Source organism: Danio rerio, chromosome 19, assembly GCF_049306965.1.
Source record: "Danio rerio strain Tuebingen ecotype United States chromosome 19, GRCz12tu, whole genome shotgun sequence".
Classification (NCBI taxonomy): Eukaryota; Metazoa; Chordata; class Actinopteri; order Cypriniformes; family Danionidae; genus Danio; species Danio rerio.
In genome coordinates this window covers 4,537,099-4,550,676 of record NC_133194.1, presented here as the reverse complement: position 1 = coordinate 4,550,676, position 13,578 = coordinate 4,537,099, and the positions used below count along the sequence as shown (strand labels likewise).

Sequence of the window (13,578 nt, the reverse complement as noted above, 5' to 3'; positions counted from 1 at the left end):
ACTCACTGATGGGCTAAAAATCACGTGCAGATTCCGTGTGGGTCTAGCCATGAGTCACATGACAAGAACTGACCAATCAGCTTCATGCTTTGTATGGAACATTCACATTTGGGTAGATTAATTACTTCAGAAAAAACACAGAACACTCAAGCACTGCAGTGTTTTTTTTTTTTTTTTGCAGCAATGTTTTGTCAGCTTGAAAACGGTGGATGGTTGTAACCTACGTACACCCCCACCCCCTGGGCTGTGCTAAAATTGTCAAGCGTTGACCGGTCCACAGTGATAAAAAGATTGGGGACCACTGACTTATGATACATTGGGTTGCACATCTTTCATGTACACATCCATGAGAAGGCAGTGCGAATTTAAAAATAATAAAATACATTCACTAATAATTGCTGGAATTATTCATATATGGACATTTAAACCTACACAAAGTTAAGTGGATTGAACAAAAAGCATTTAAGAAAATAATTTCAAAAACTATGTTATCTCAGCTCAATTTAAATAAGTAGTTTTAACAAGCAGCAAAAATCTTTTTTTAATTGTATGAATAATATTTAGCTATAAATTATTATTATTAATAATAATAATAATAATAATAATAAATACAAGATATGTAAAATAATGCATGTGATATCAAGCGATTGTCAAATCTCAAAAACTCTTCAAAAGTCTTCAAAAGCGGTTTGTGTAGTTTCTCGATGAACGACGACCTTTTGCGGTAAATATTGCTAATGTTAAACCTGAAAGTACATGCAAATACCACATATATGTGATGTTTTAACTCAAAATTCACTTCATAATTGTCCCTTAGCACAGGGTATATGCAGGAATCCTAAAAATAATTTCAATACCTTTTTAAAGACCTTCTCAGAATATTTTAAGACCTCAGCGCCACTTCTAATCGCCAAGTACTAATCAGTATCAAACCTTTAACGTAATAAACAGTTGTAGTTAAATAAATCAATGGAGCGCAGCCATGCAACAGAACTCAGATAAGCTCGGAAGAAACAAAGCTTGAAAGAATAAATTACGCGGTTGTTTTTAGCGACAGGCTTCAGCCACTATTTAAACTATTCGAACCCATCGCGAGGATCAAGCACGCCGTTGTTATTATTAGGAGGAAATTAAATATATTTATGCTTTTTTGGAGTCAAGCACTTTGGACAACCCTTGAACAAAATTGAAGACCTCGTAAAAACGTGATTAAGACTTTTTAAGGGCCTTAAATTTCTCATAATTGATTAACCAACTTTTAATGCTTTTTAAGACCCCGCGGACACCCTGTAAAAAGCCAGAGCCCAAAAACCCATAAATAAATAGTTTTTTTTTTTTCATGTAGTGAATTTTACAGGCTCATTAGCTGTATTCCAATAGGCTTACTTTTGAAGCAAGTGCCTTTTATAAGCATTTTCTTCTTCGAGAAAGTGACAGGCTCAGTAATATCAATTATATTAAATTGGCAATTATGATATTTTCATACACAATATCAAATCTTATATCATAATTAATAAAAAAAATAGATTTTGTTATATAATGAAATAATATATTTCTAAATTACAAGTGTGGTGCAATAAAAAAAATACAGCCTTTTTAAGGAGCTTTACTGTATGTATGTTTGTTGTTAGCAACCAAACATTTTTCAAAAAGAATAACTTGACTGTAATTTAACATCTTTCCTTATCTCATATCTTTATAAACTGCAGTTTTAAAGTAGCTTTTCCAGTCCTCGACTCTCCATTCAAAGACACAGGCTTCAAAAGAAATCAAGCAAAAATAAGTCAGTCAATAGCCCCTTTCACACATACAGACCTTTGCGGAAAATTACCGGCAATTTTCCGGAAAGGTGTGTATGTGTGAACAGGCCCCTTTTTTAAATACCGGTAAATTCGTTCTGGCTATTTTCCGGAAAGAGAAGTTGTAAGATTACCGGTAATTTACTGGATTGCTGCGCTGTGTGAACGCAAGAGGAAGATTGCCGGAAAGAGCGCGTGCACGTCTTGAACGTGCTGACGTGAGACGCCTGCTTTAGCCAATCAGAACAGTCAGACGCATTCACGTCTGCGCGGTTTATGAGAATAAAAGCCTTTGATAATTTTACCAGACATATTTAGCAGCTAGAAATTAGTAAGATAATGTTTATTTGTTCATCTTAATGCCAACCGTGTAAATAATTATTGATAAGATGCTTAAGATAAGCCGCTGTTTGTTTACCTTCAAGCTTTGCGTGTGCCCGTGAAACAGCCCATAATTATTTGTAGCCTACTGTTTAAACTACCTGACTTGCATGGTCTTTGTTTTACCCATAAACAAATCATACTTTAAATGAATAAAGGTAAGTTACACACATAATTACAACCTGTCAATCACTTTTTTCTGCGGGACTCGTGAATAGGCAGTGACCTGTGTCGTTATAATGGCGTCGGTAAAAAAGGTGCACAACCAACAGGAACCAGCCAACAGTATCTGAGGTGCAACTGTGTTTTTTTTTGTCGACAACATGAACGGTGTCAACATAACTAACTGGAAATCCAAAATACTTCCACACCGGCGACTTCATTGAAAGAGGAGAGGGTTTAAGTTCTGTCGACGGGTCTCCTGAGTCTGCAGTTTAACAAGCACTTCAACAAGCCTGTTTTTTCCCCGCTTGGCAAGCCAAGCTAACATGACATGGGGGCGTGGCAGCATCGACGATTCTATTTTTTTATTTGATAATCGAAGTTGAGCATAAATTTCGATCGATTTCGATTAAAAATCGAAATCGTGACACCCCTAGTAGTCAAATGTTTACAAATACAAGCGCAGCCGTTTAGAGCTCATTTCTGTTTAATGATGTCAAAATTTACCGGTATTTTGGAATGGATGTGTAAATGGTGTTTTCCAGAAAAAATCCGTAACGTTCTCTCATGTGTGAACAGTACTTTCTTGAATTTACTGGTAAAGTCGTTCCGGAAATTTTCCATATATTTACTGGTATCACTGTGTGAAAGGGGCTATTGTGCAGAGAGAGAGAGAGAGAGAGAGAGAGAGAGAGAGAGAGAGAGAGAGAGAGATGACCCTCTAAAAAGAGAACGACTGAAAGTATAATATGACGATTTCATAAAATACAGGCCTGATACACAATCACCGCAGCAGAATCCATCTACATAAATGCACTATAGCGAACATTTTCTCTTTACTGTCTCTTTCTTTTCATCTCTTGTCTTTTAGATGAGTATCGTCTATCTGTCTCAATCTCACAGGGACGTGAAGAGTGTCTGAAAGGCCTGATATGATCCACCACCAAGCTTTTTTCTTTACAAATTTAGCAAAACCAACTAGCAAACAGAAATGAAAATAGATTTGTAAGCGAGACAAAAAAGGATGTGTAATTAAAAGACAAAAACGCCAAACAAGCCCTAAAAGTACTCAAAACAACCTACAATTTCTTACATTTCTAAATGGCGTCCTCTTGGTTTTTTTTTTACAATGTAAACCGCATTGAACCAAAAATCATGACTGAATCCACTATTTAGTGAACCATCACATGGCGATTTAGAGCATTTGTGGAAGTGTCCCATGTCTTACCCTGGTCTGAGAGGAAGTCCAGCATGGTCTGCAGCAGGAAAGAGAGATGTCTGACTGACAGGCCTGGGTTCCCCATACGACGAGACGCGTAAACAAGCTCATGAAGCAACCGCAACTGCACTGCTGCCCATCCACGATGAGTCCCTGCAGAGAGAGGGGAAGAGAAAACATTTAAACACACACTAAACAGTTTTGTTGGAATTTGTTCATGTCTTTGCGTTTCCATTTTTATTATTTATGAAATTATGATTGCCTTTTGTTCAAACTACTTATTTTAAATGAGCTGAAACAACACAATTCTTGAGTTTTTGGGGGGACAACTTAATTATCAATCCACCTAAATTTGTAAAAAAAACTAATAAGTTAACCTAATTCCTTCATGTTGCTCCAACGCAAATCAATTATGTGGAACCCATCATATTTTATAGTGTAAAAGTACCCCAGTACCCCACGGTTACTACGTCCCTGCCTATTAGACAGCAATTTTGTCACTTTTGCAGCATTTCATTTAACTTTTCTCTTCAGAAATGAGACTTCTTCCAAAGAACAAAGTCATAACTTTAGTCTTGTATGCTTCATGAGACTTTTAGATGACCGTCTAGTACCAAAACCAGAAGTTAACAAGGGGTTGGGGCAAAAGCTTCCAATATTAATATAAATATTGCCCCCTTCCCGATTAAACAAAATATATTATGGCTGTAGCAATAAAAGTGAAAATGAAAAAAAAAAAATGCTCTCTCTGTAAGTGCTTGTGTAAAGTTGAGCCTTATTACAAACTTCTAATTGACTAACTTTTAAAGTTTAAATAACCTTTTATCAAAAACATATAGCGTTTATTGTCTTTCGATTTTGTTGATAAAAAGAAACCCAAATTTTCTTTCAGTGCAACAAAAGTTCATTCATTCAATCATTTTACTTCGGCTTCGTCTCTATTTCAGAGATCAAGTTTTCTCTAAACATTAACCGAATAGTTAATAAAGTGTTGCCGATATTAAACAAGATTTATTTTTATTTCTGTGCGGTGCTGGAAATTTGACCTAAGAGTGTTAACACATAACACTGAGTGGTCTTCATATGATCCTTTGTGGTGGTCATATTTTAAACTATAAGAGTTTGCTAATTAACTCTCTGAGTGTTGATAATGTTAACTCTTTCAAAAGTGTTATTGTAACACTTTCAAAGTGGTTCCCATATAAACTCTGAGGTAGTGTTAATTTTAACTCTAAGGTAGTTAAATCTACTATCTAAAATGTACAGTGTAGATGAGGAGATTGCCCCTAATGTGGGAATTATTATTATTATTATTATTATTATTATTATTATTATTATTATTATTATTATCATTAATATTGTTATTATTATTATTGTTGTTGTTGTTGTTGTTGTTATTATTATTATTATTATTATTGTTGTTATTATTATTATTATTATTATTATTATTATTATTATTATTATTATTATTATTATTATTATCATTAATATTGTTATTATTATTATTATTATTATTGTTGTTATTATTATTATTATTATTATTATTATTATTATTATTGTTATTATTGTTATTATTATTAATATTATTATTATTATTATTATTATTATTATAAAATAAAAATAATAATAATATAATTGTTGTATAAATGCTATTTTCATTCACTTAAAAAAATATGGGTGTAACACAATTTAATTGTGTTGTAACAACATGTATGAAGATAAACAAATTGTTATTTACAAATTTAAGTAGATTGAACATAAAACAATTAAGTTTTCTCAAAATAATCTCAAGAATTGTTTTATTTCAGCTGATTTTAAATAAGCAGTTTAAACAACCAGCAAAAATATTTTTTATTATTACTGTATGCCACCTATAAGCCGCATTAAAAGTTCAGTGAATAAACACAAAATGCCAGCGAGCGAATATTACCGTCTATAAAAACCATGTTCATCATCCGCCTTCATCTTAAGAATTATTGTGACAAGAAGATCGACCCCGGTCAAGCTTTGTTTGTACATACAGCATCTTTTTCGGCTCAAACTGTCAGATAGACCTCATCAAATTTACAGTCCTAAATTACATCATCCGGCAGTGGAGTAACAGAAGTCATCCATCAGGAAAGTCACAGAGAGAGAGAGAAATGAAGCTGATCTGTGCTTTCCCTGAGAAAACTAAATGTGCCAGCAGCTCTGCAATGATTGTGAGGATTTATCACACTCACATGATCGTCTATTTCACACTCACCTTACACTCAATTCATGCAAATCCACACTAAGCTTTACAGCAGAGAGGGTGCAACCTGAAACGGCGACAACTTTCATGTCTGATGCTTTTCATCAGGAAGCCAGAATAGCTACAACACTACTAAAGCCAGCTATGTCTCCATGCATATAGCATGCAGTTCTTTGAGTTACTATTACCCAGATTCTTTTGCACTGCAGAAGAAGAGCGGCTTATGATTTTTAGCAGTGGTCAAAGATGCAATTGGAGGAGTTTTTTCAACAACAACAACAGAAAAGTGAATTTAAGATTGAATAATGAATTGAGCAAATGCAACCGTGTGCAACAAACAGACCTGTGGAGTCAAAATGCAAAATTGATGTTGTAGTATGTTCCAAGACTGTCCCAAAACAATCCAAACACATGACTAATGCATAAACCTGCATGATCCTAAAAGTGTAAGCACACAAACAGAGGATTCTGAGTATTCAGGGGTCATGAAACTAAATATAAATTATGAACAAAGACCAGGCTGCATGCAGACAGTCTGTGTGGTTGACAACAGACTCTCTAACAGAAGTAAACTTTGGGTTTTTGATAGTGAACATTAAGGGTGTCACGATTTCAATTTTAAATCGGAATCGATCGAAATTCATGGTCAATTTCGATTATCGAATCAAAAAATGGAATCGTCGATGCTGCCACGCCCCCATGTCACGTCAGCTTGGCTTGCCAAGCGGAAAAAAAGGAGTGCTTGTTGAACTGCAGACGCAGGAGACCCGTCCACAGAAATTAAATCCTTTCCTCCTTTAATTTAGTCGCCGATGTGAAAGTATTTTGGATTTCCAGTGAGTTATTCAATTCAATTTAATTCAGCTTTATTTGTATAGCGCTTTTACAATGTAGATTGTGTCAAAGCAGCTTCACATAAATGGTTATGTTGATAATGTTCGTGTTGTCGAAAAAAAAAAAACAGTTTGCAAGCTCTGCTATGTATTAGAGTTGGGCCGATAGACAACACCGACTTTGCAATCCTCCGCCCCGCCCCCGTTGCAAATCCGCTCATGAAAAATACACACTCAGGCCCTGTTTACATCAATAGGTCTTAGTTTTTAAATAGCATTTTATAACAATAACGATCCACATCCACACTGGCGTTTTGCCTTTCTGAGCAGCCCTCCTTCCTCCTTCTACCGATGCCATTATAAGGACACAGATCACTGGCTATTCACGAGTCCCACGGAAAAAGTGATTGACAGGTGGCAATTATGTGTGTAACTTTTCTTTATTCATTTACTTTGATTTGTTTATGATTTTGTTAAATTTTTCTTTTTTTAAATCGAAAATCGAATCGAACCGTGACTTCAGAATCGAAAATGTTTATTTATTTATTATTTATTTTTAATTTTTAAACAGGAAAAGATTCAAAGATAATCGGGCCTGACTCAGCATGAATGCTGTTTTTCAGCAGGTTCCTGCTCTGCAGAACATAAAAACAGACAAACATCTCATCCATCAACACAGTACAAACAATCACCAAACATTTAAGATAAAGAAAAAAAGCAGGCTACTATCTCAGTGGCTACAGCGATAGTTGACCATCAGATGACGAGCATGGGATTTCTTAAAAAGTCTCAGTGTTGGTATTGTTTTGAGATGTTGTGGGATCTCATTCCAGACTCTTGTGAATACATAAAAGAAAGATCTCTGTCCATAACAGTTTTTAAAAGCCGGTACTGGCAAACATCCATTTGTTACAGATCTGGTGGAACGATCAGTCCTTGTGTTGAGTTTAGGTACAAATGCACAAAGGGCTGCTGAGGTAGAGCTATTTAAAATTTGATAGTACAAATTTGATAGTATGTAATCGAAAATTTGGAGGATCGTGACACCCTTAGTGAACATTGCCATCTTGGAATTGGTCATCCACGAACTGATGACCATCACAGCCAATCACAGTCATTTCTGTTGAGCAACCTTGAACGCAATGTCAAATTATCGCTGTTTAAGAACACACTCAACAGCGCTCATATGTTAGCTGGAAATGAGCGTTTTAATATTTCAGTATCGATTGATACCGAACTCCAGTTTTGTGACAACCCTACTCTGTACCAGAATTTTAATTATGGACCAATCTCTTGCTTTATCTGTCAAATCATCTTCTTTTCTCCCACCCCCTTTCACAGCGCCATACGACGAATTTTACTTGACACGTTGACCTTTGAACGTGGCTTAACACCAATCTATTCAAATTTGACTATTTACAAACAGCTATTGCACATTTATCTGCGATCTATTGTAAGGCAGCCTCCTCACTCCCTGCTCAGCTAGAAATAATACACGTTACTTTGGTTGAAGGATCAAAACGTTTGGTGCTAACAGGCCTCTGAGTCTCCGAGAAGTGGTTTTACAGTACTCCGGGGTCTGCTGTACTTCCCTGTTCGGTCTTTTTGTGTTTTCACTGGACTTTTTAAATCCCCTGCGCACAATGGCTGAGCTAAACGCAATCAATCAGAGCTTGATGATATATTCTCTCTCTCTCTCTCTGTAAAGAGAGCTGAGCTAGAGAACTCCCGGGCCAATTAAAAAGCCATTTTCTCTTCTCTCTCTGCACTCCATGGTGTCTCTATTGACCCGGGCGCTCTTCTCTCTTTCACTTAAAGCTTCAGTAAGCCGGGGTCACCCTCAACTTCGGCTGACACACACCAAGGGTTACCGTGCCCACCTGCTGTCGATGGCATCACGCATTCGATGCAAAAAAAAAGCACATTAAATCTGCTGCTGTGACTGAAATGAACACAGAATAATCATATGGAAAGAGTAAATATTTCTGGATGAGGGAACATTCATGGAGAAAGCGGTAATAAATCTTGCTTATAGTGAATGTGAAATCAAAACTGACTCTATTCTTAGTTGCTTAATACATGCAGTTGGTCTCAAGCACGAATCTATTATCAATTCATAACAACATTCTCCAGGCTCTGAAATCCTACTAGAACTAATCAAGCAAGAGAAGCAAGAAAAAATGATGTGTTAAATTTTTTTTTTTTAAAGCATTGCTAGATTATAAGGTTCCTTTGTGGTTGTTAAAGAGTTTGAAATTAATTAAAGGTGCAGTATTTGATCTTCCACAATGCTACAACAGCTTCCACAACAGCTTAGCATAAATCTCTAAAATAGTCCCTCCCCTGCCGTCTAGAGCCACGCCTCCTGAAACACGAGCACAGCAAAAAGAACCCTCTCTCGTGTTAAAAGCGACTAGTGCTTGTCCGGCGGCGTGCGGGAATTACACTCATTACTAAGCCAAACTGACATGCTATTTCAGAGCAAATATTTAGAGTTGTGTTGTAAACAATATAGGGAGAGACTAGGCAGAATAGCGATATTTGCTTGTATTTTGTTGTTAAACTAATTAAAATCTGCAATATCGATGCTGTAAAAGGTCCCTTATAAAACTGAAAATAGTCTTATCATCGATCTTTCACCGGAAGATTTTAGTGGCTGAACAACAATTCTGTGAATATATAACCCATTTGTAACAACAAAATATAACGTTACATCAGCTAACGTTACATCAGTTTTAAAACAGAACGTTACCTGTCTAAGAGAAATCCTTCAGCCTTTGTGTCATCCTTTCTTCAGCATGCAAAGTCACTCTAATATTGATTCAGGTTTTTAAAAAGTTTTCATTTAGCAGGTTTTTACCGATCGCGCACGTGCTCTCTCTCGTGGGCGTGCGGCGGTCGGCGGAGCTGCATACAAATGGCTGCGGAGTTGTTCAAATCTGCATTTGCTGACAGACAGATTGGGCTACTTATCGGAATTATGAGAGATGTCGGCCCGACATTTAATTAGATGAACGTTTTTTTTTTTGTTTTATGCCTTAGCCAAAATATAAAAATACCTATAAATACATTTAGATCGTTTACTTTAATCTCTACTATTAGACTGTGAAGAGACTTTCAACCAGCACAACAAAAACTGCTTCTAAAGACAATCATGTTCTGCACCTTTAACATTGGCATGTGGTTGCCAAGGTGTTGCTATCCACTTGCAAAGGTGTTCTAAATTATTTTTTGAGAGTGTTTTCTGATTTGATGCCAAGGTGTTGTGATGCACTTGCTGAACTGTTTAAAATAAACTGTAGAAAAGAGGTATGCAAACTTGGTCCTGTAGGGCCGGTGTCCTGCAGGGTTTGGCTCAGTCAAATACAGGCATATTACATTTATAAAAATGTATGAAATACGGTATTTTACTGTAAAAATGAGAAATTACTTTAACGGTTTCTATCGTATTTTTTACAGTGAAATACTAGCAACCACTGCTGTCACGTTTTGTTTGTTTACAGTAAATTTAACGGATTTATTTTTTACAGTTGTACTTCTAGCCATGCGCTGACGTGGTCTCATCCAAGTCATGGGTCTCACAGCAGGTCAGCCTTGTCTTCGGAAAGCATGTGCTCTCATGAATAATTAAAAAGCAGGGTCTTCTCATAGGATAAAAAAACTCTGCTTTGAATAATAAAAAGAAACCGACCTATCAATAATAATAATAATAATAATAGGGGGACGCAGTGGCGCAGTGGGTAGTGCTGTCGCCTCACAGCAAGAAGGTCGCTGGTTCGAACCTTGGCTCAGTTGGTGTTTCTGTGTGAAAGTTTGCATGTTCTCCCTGCATTCGCGTGGGTTTCCTCCGTGTGCTCCGGTTTCCCCCACAGTCCAAAGACATGCTGTACAGGTGAATTGGGTCGGCTAAATTGTCCGTAGTGTATGAGTGTGAATTAGTGTGTGTGTGGATGTTTCCCAGAGAAGGGTTGCAGCTGGAAGGGCATCCGCTGCATAAAAACGTGCTGGATAAGTTGGTGGTTCATTCCGCTGTGGCGACCCCGGATTAATAAAGGGACTAAGCCGACAAGAAAATGAATGAATAATAATAATAATAATAATAATAATAATAATAATAATAATAATAATATCACTACTATATTAGATCTTATAATACCATGTATCACTCTAAAATGTGTGTAAAACATAATAAAAATTAAAGCATGATGTCATCATTAAAGAACATTAATGATTGATGAGAGTCACAGGACTATGAAGTATACAAACCGATCATCAGGCTCCTTCTAAAGCTAAATATTATTTATTATTCCATGCATGTGTGTGTGTTTAAGTCAAGTAGTAGGTTGAGAGGATTTCATATTAAAAAGAATATAGTTAAGGACCCTAAAGTGATGCACCTCAGAGCCTGACATACCCGCTCAGGGTCAGCTCTCTTCTCCGTTCTGTTTTTCCAACACAAAGACTAGAATATATATCACCCCTGAGAAGAGCCCTTCAAAACACACAACGCTTTTTTTGTATGCATACAAAGAGAGGCGAGGTTACTTCAATGCTGCCTGGTCGGATTACAAATCAACCAAAGGCAGTTTATGAGTCAGAGGTATTTAAAGAAAAGTGAGCAATTCAAACTATTCACATTCTGCTCTTGCATTGTGAAAGAAGTCAGTAAACAGCGGTAAAAGCGGGTCGATGGGACAACTGTGGGATAAATGCATTACTAGCTTTCACTTATTTAAAAAAAAAAAATGACACATTAAGCTAATTAACAGAGCAAATGTGAAGGGGAGGGGGAGAAGATGATGTCATTTTACAGGTTGAAAAACCTTGAGACATTGGCTGGTACGTCACTGGCATCATAAAGCATACAGACTGCATTGCTATTCCAGACTTGCATGCACATTAGTTCTTTGTTTATTGTAATGCCTCAATCACCTCATTCTGTAAGCGCATTTGGGGTTTTTTAAAGCCTGATGATTAAACTGAATAACATATTTTTGTTTAGTTAGTTAGTTAGTTAGTTAGTTAGTTAGTTAGTTAGTTAGTTAGTTAGTTAGTTAGTTAGTTAGTTAGTTGGTTAGTTGGTTGGTTGGTTGGTTGGTTGGTTGGTTGGTTGGTTGGTTGGATGTTTGGTTAGTTAGATAGTTTGACCGTTATTTAGTTAGCTAGATATTTCGTTTGTTAGTTAGTTAATTAGATAGTTTGTTGGTTAGATATTTGGTTAGTTACTTAGATTTTTGGTTAGTTCGATAGTTAGTTTGTTAGCTAATTAGATAGTTTGATATTTGGTTAGTTCGTTTTTTAGTTCGACAATGTGTCCGATAGTTAGTTTGTTAGTTTGGTATTTGGTTAGTTTGATACTTATGTTAGTTTGGTATTTGGTTAGTTTGATATTTATTTTCAATTAGTTAGATTGCTTGATAGATAGACACACAGATAGATAGATAGATAGATAGATAGATAGATAGATAGACAGACAGACAGACAGACAGACAGACAGACAGACAGACAGACAGACAGACAGACAGACAGACAGACAGACAGACAGACAGACAGACAAGGATGGACAGATGGATGTTTGGTTAGTTCGATAATTTGTTCGACAGTTAGTTAGTTAGGTAGTTAGTTAGTTAGTTGGTTAGTTAGTTAGTTCAATAGCTAGTTGGTTAGTTAATTAGATAATTTGTTAGTTAGTTCCATAGTTAATTAATTAATTAATTAATTAATTAAATAGTTTGTTAGTCAGTTAGTTTGATAGTTAGTTGTTAGTTCATTGGTTAGCTCAATAGTTAGTTTGATAGTTAGTTAATTAGATACTTCGATAATTAGTTAGTTAATGAATTAAACAGTTAGGTAGTTAGTTAGTTAGTTAGTTAGTTAGTTAGTTAGTTAGTTAGTTAGTTAGTTAGTTAGTTAGTTAGTTAGTTAGTTAGTTAGTTAAATAGTTAGATGTTTGGTTAGTTAGTTAGTTAGTTAGTTAGTTAGTTAGTTAGTTAGTTAGTCAGTCAGTCAGTCAGTCAGTCAGTCAGTTAGTTAGTTAGTTTGATAGATCAACTGTAAACTTGTTAGTTCAATAGTTAGTTAACTAATTATATGGTTTGTTAGGGTTTTTTTTGTTAGCTTGATTGTAAGTTAGTTTGCATCTCATTTGTGACTGAATTGTGACGGCTCTGCCCTAGAACAGCATCTTGTTTTACCTTTGCTGAAGTCTTTGGGGTCCAGCGAGAGGCTATATCCTGGCAGGGTCTCCAACAGGAGTTTGTAACAGGCCTTCCAGCCCGGCTCAGGGATTGTGGGAGCCACACACTGCATGGCGGCAACACGTTTAAAGAAAGCAGATTTACGGTGGAAGCCGATGAGCTCATACAGCTCCGACAGCACACTGTACCGCTGGATCTTCTCTTCTTCTGACAGCTGACAGAAAGCAAAACAAACGCTGAACAACTGTGCATTAATGAGAAGCTTTTAAAAAGGGATTTGCTGTAACTCTCACCTGGCCCAGGTTGATGTAAACTGCGTTCTGGAGAAACTCAGATGCCTCCATGGCTCGTTTCTGAATAGCCAAAACTCGGACTGCTTTAATACAGGCCTCCAGCTCAATCACTCCAGCGCTCTTATACTGAAACACACACAACATGAGTTTAGTTTGTATTTGAGTTATGAGCTGTCAAATTCAAAGCCTTCATTTAATGCATCATGTATTTCTATTTGAGAAAATGATTGCAAAAAAAATAAAAAAATGCAATTAATCATTGCCCCGTCTGAGCAATTTTAGGTTAATTGTTTATTGAATAACTTTATTTTATTACAATATACTATAAGCTCAAATAAATGTTAAAATATATTGTAAAATAAATAAATTAATATAATAATATAATAAATAAATAAATGAGATTTCAATTTAGCTTGACAACCAATTGTCACTATTAACCAGTGACTTATTACCTTGCTATT

The 13,578-nt window shown here is 36.0% G+C and overlaps 1 protein-coding gene across 3 annotated transcripts in view; it reads right to left on the bottom strand.

Moving 5' to 3' along the window:
* trappc9 (trafficking protein particle complex subunit 9) overlaps positions 1 to 13,578 on the bottom strand; it is a 308,149-nt gene that overhangs the window by 273,512 nt on the left and 21,059 nt on the right. For all 3 annotated transcript variants that reach the window (XM_073931376.1, XM_073931377.1, XM_073931378.1), the window contains 3 exons: positions 13,118 to 13,243; positions 12,822 to 13,038; positions 3,571 to 3,714 (listed from right to left, as the gene is read on the bottom strand). In XM_073931376.1, coding sequence (XP_073787477.1) covers positions 3,571 to 3,714; positions 12,822 to 13,038; positions 13,118 to 13,243 — 487 coding nt within the window. The remainder of the gene's footprint in view (positions 1 to 3,570; positions 3,715 to 12,821; positions 13,039 to 13,117; positions 13,244 to 13,578) is intronic.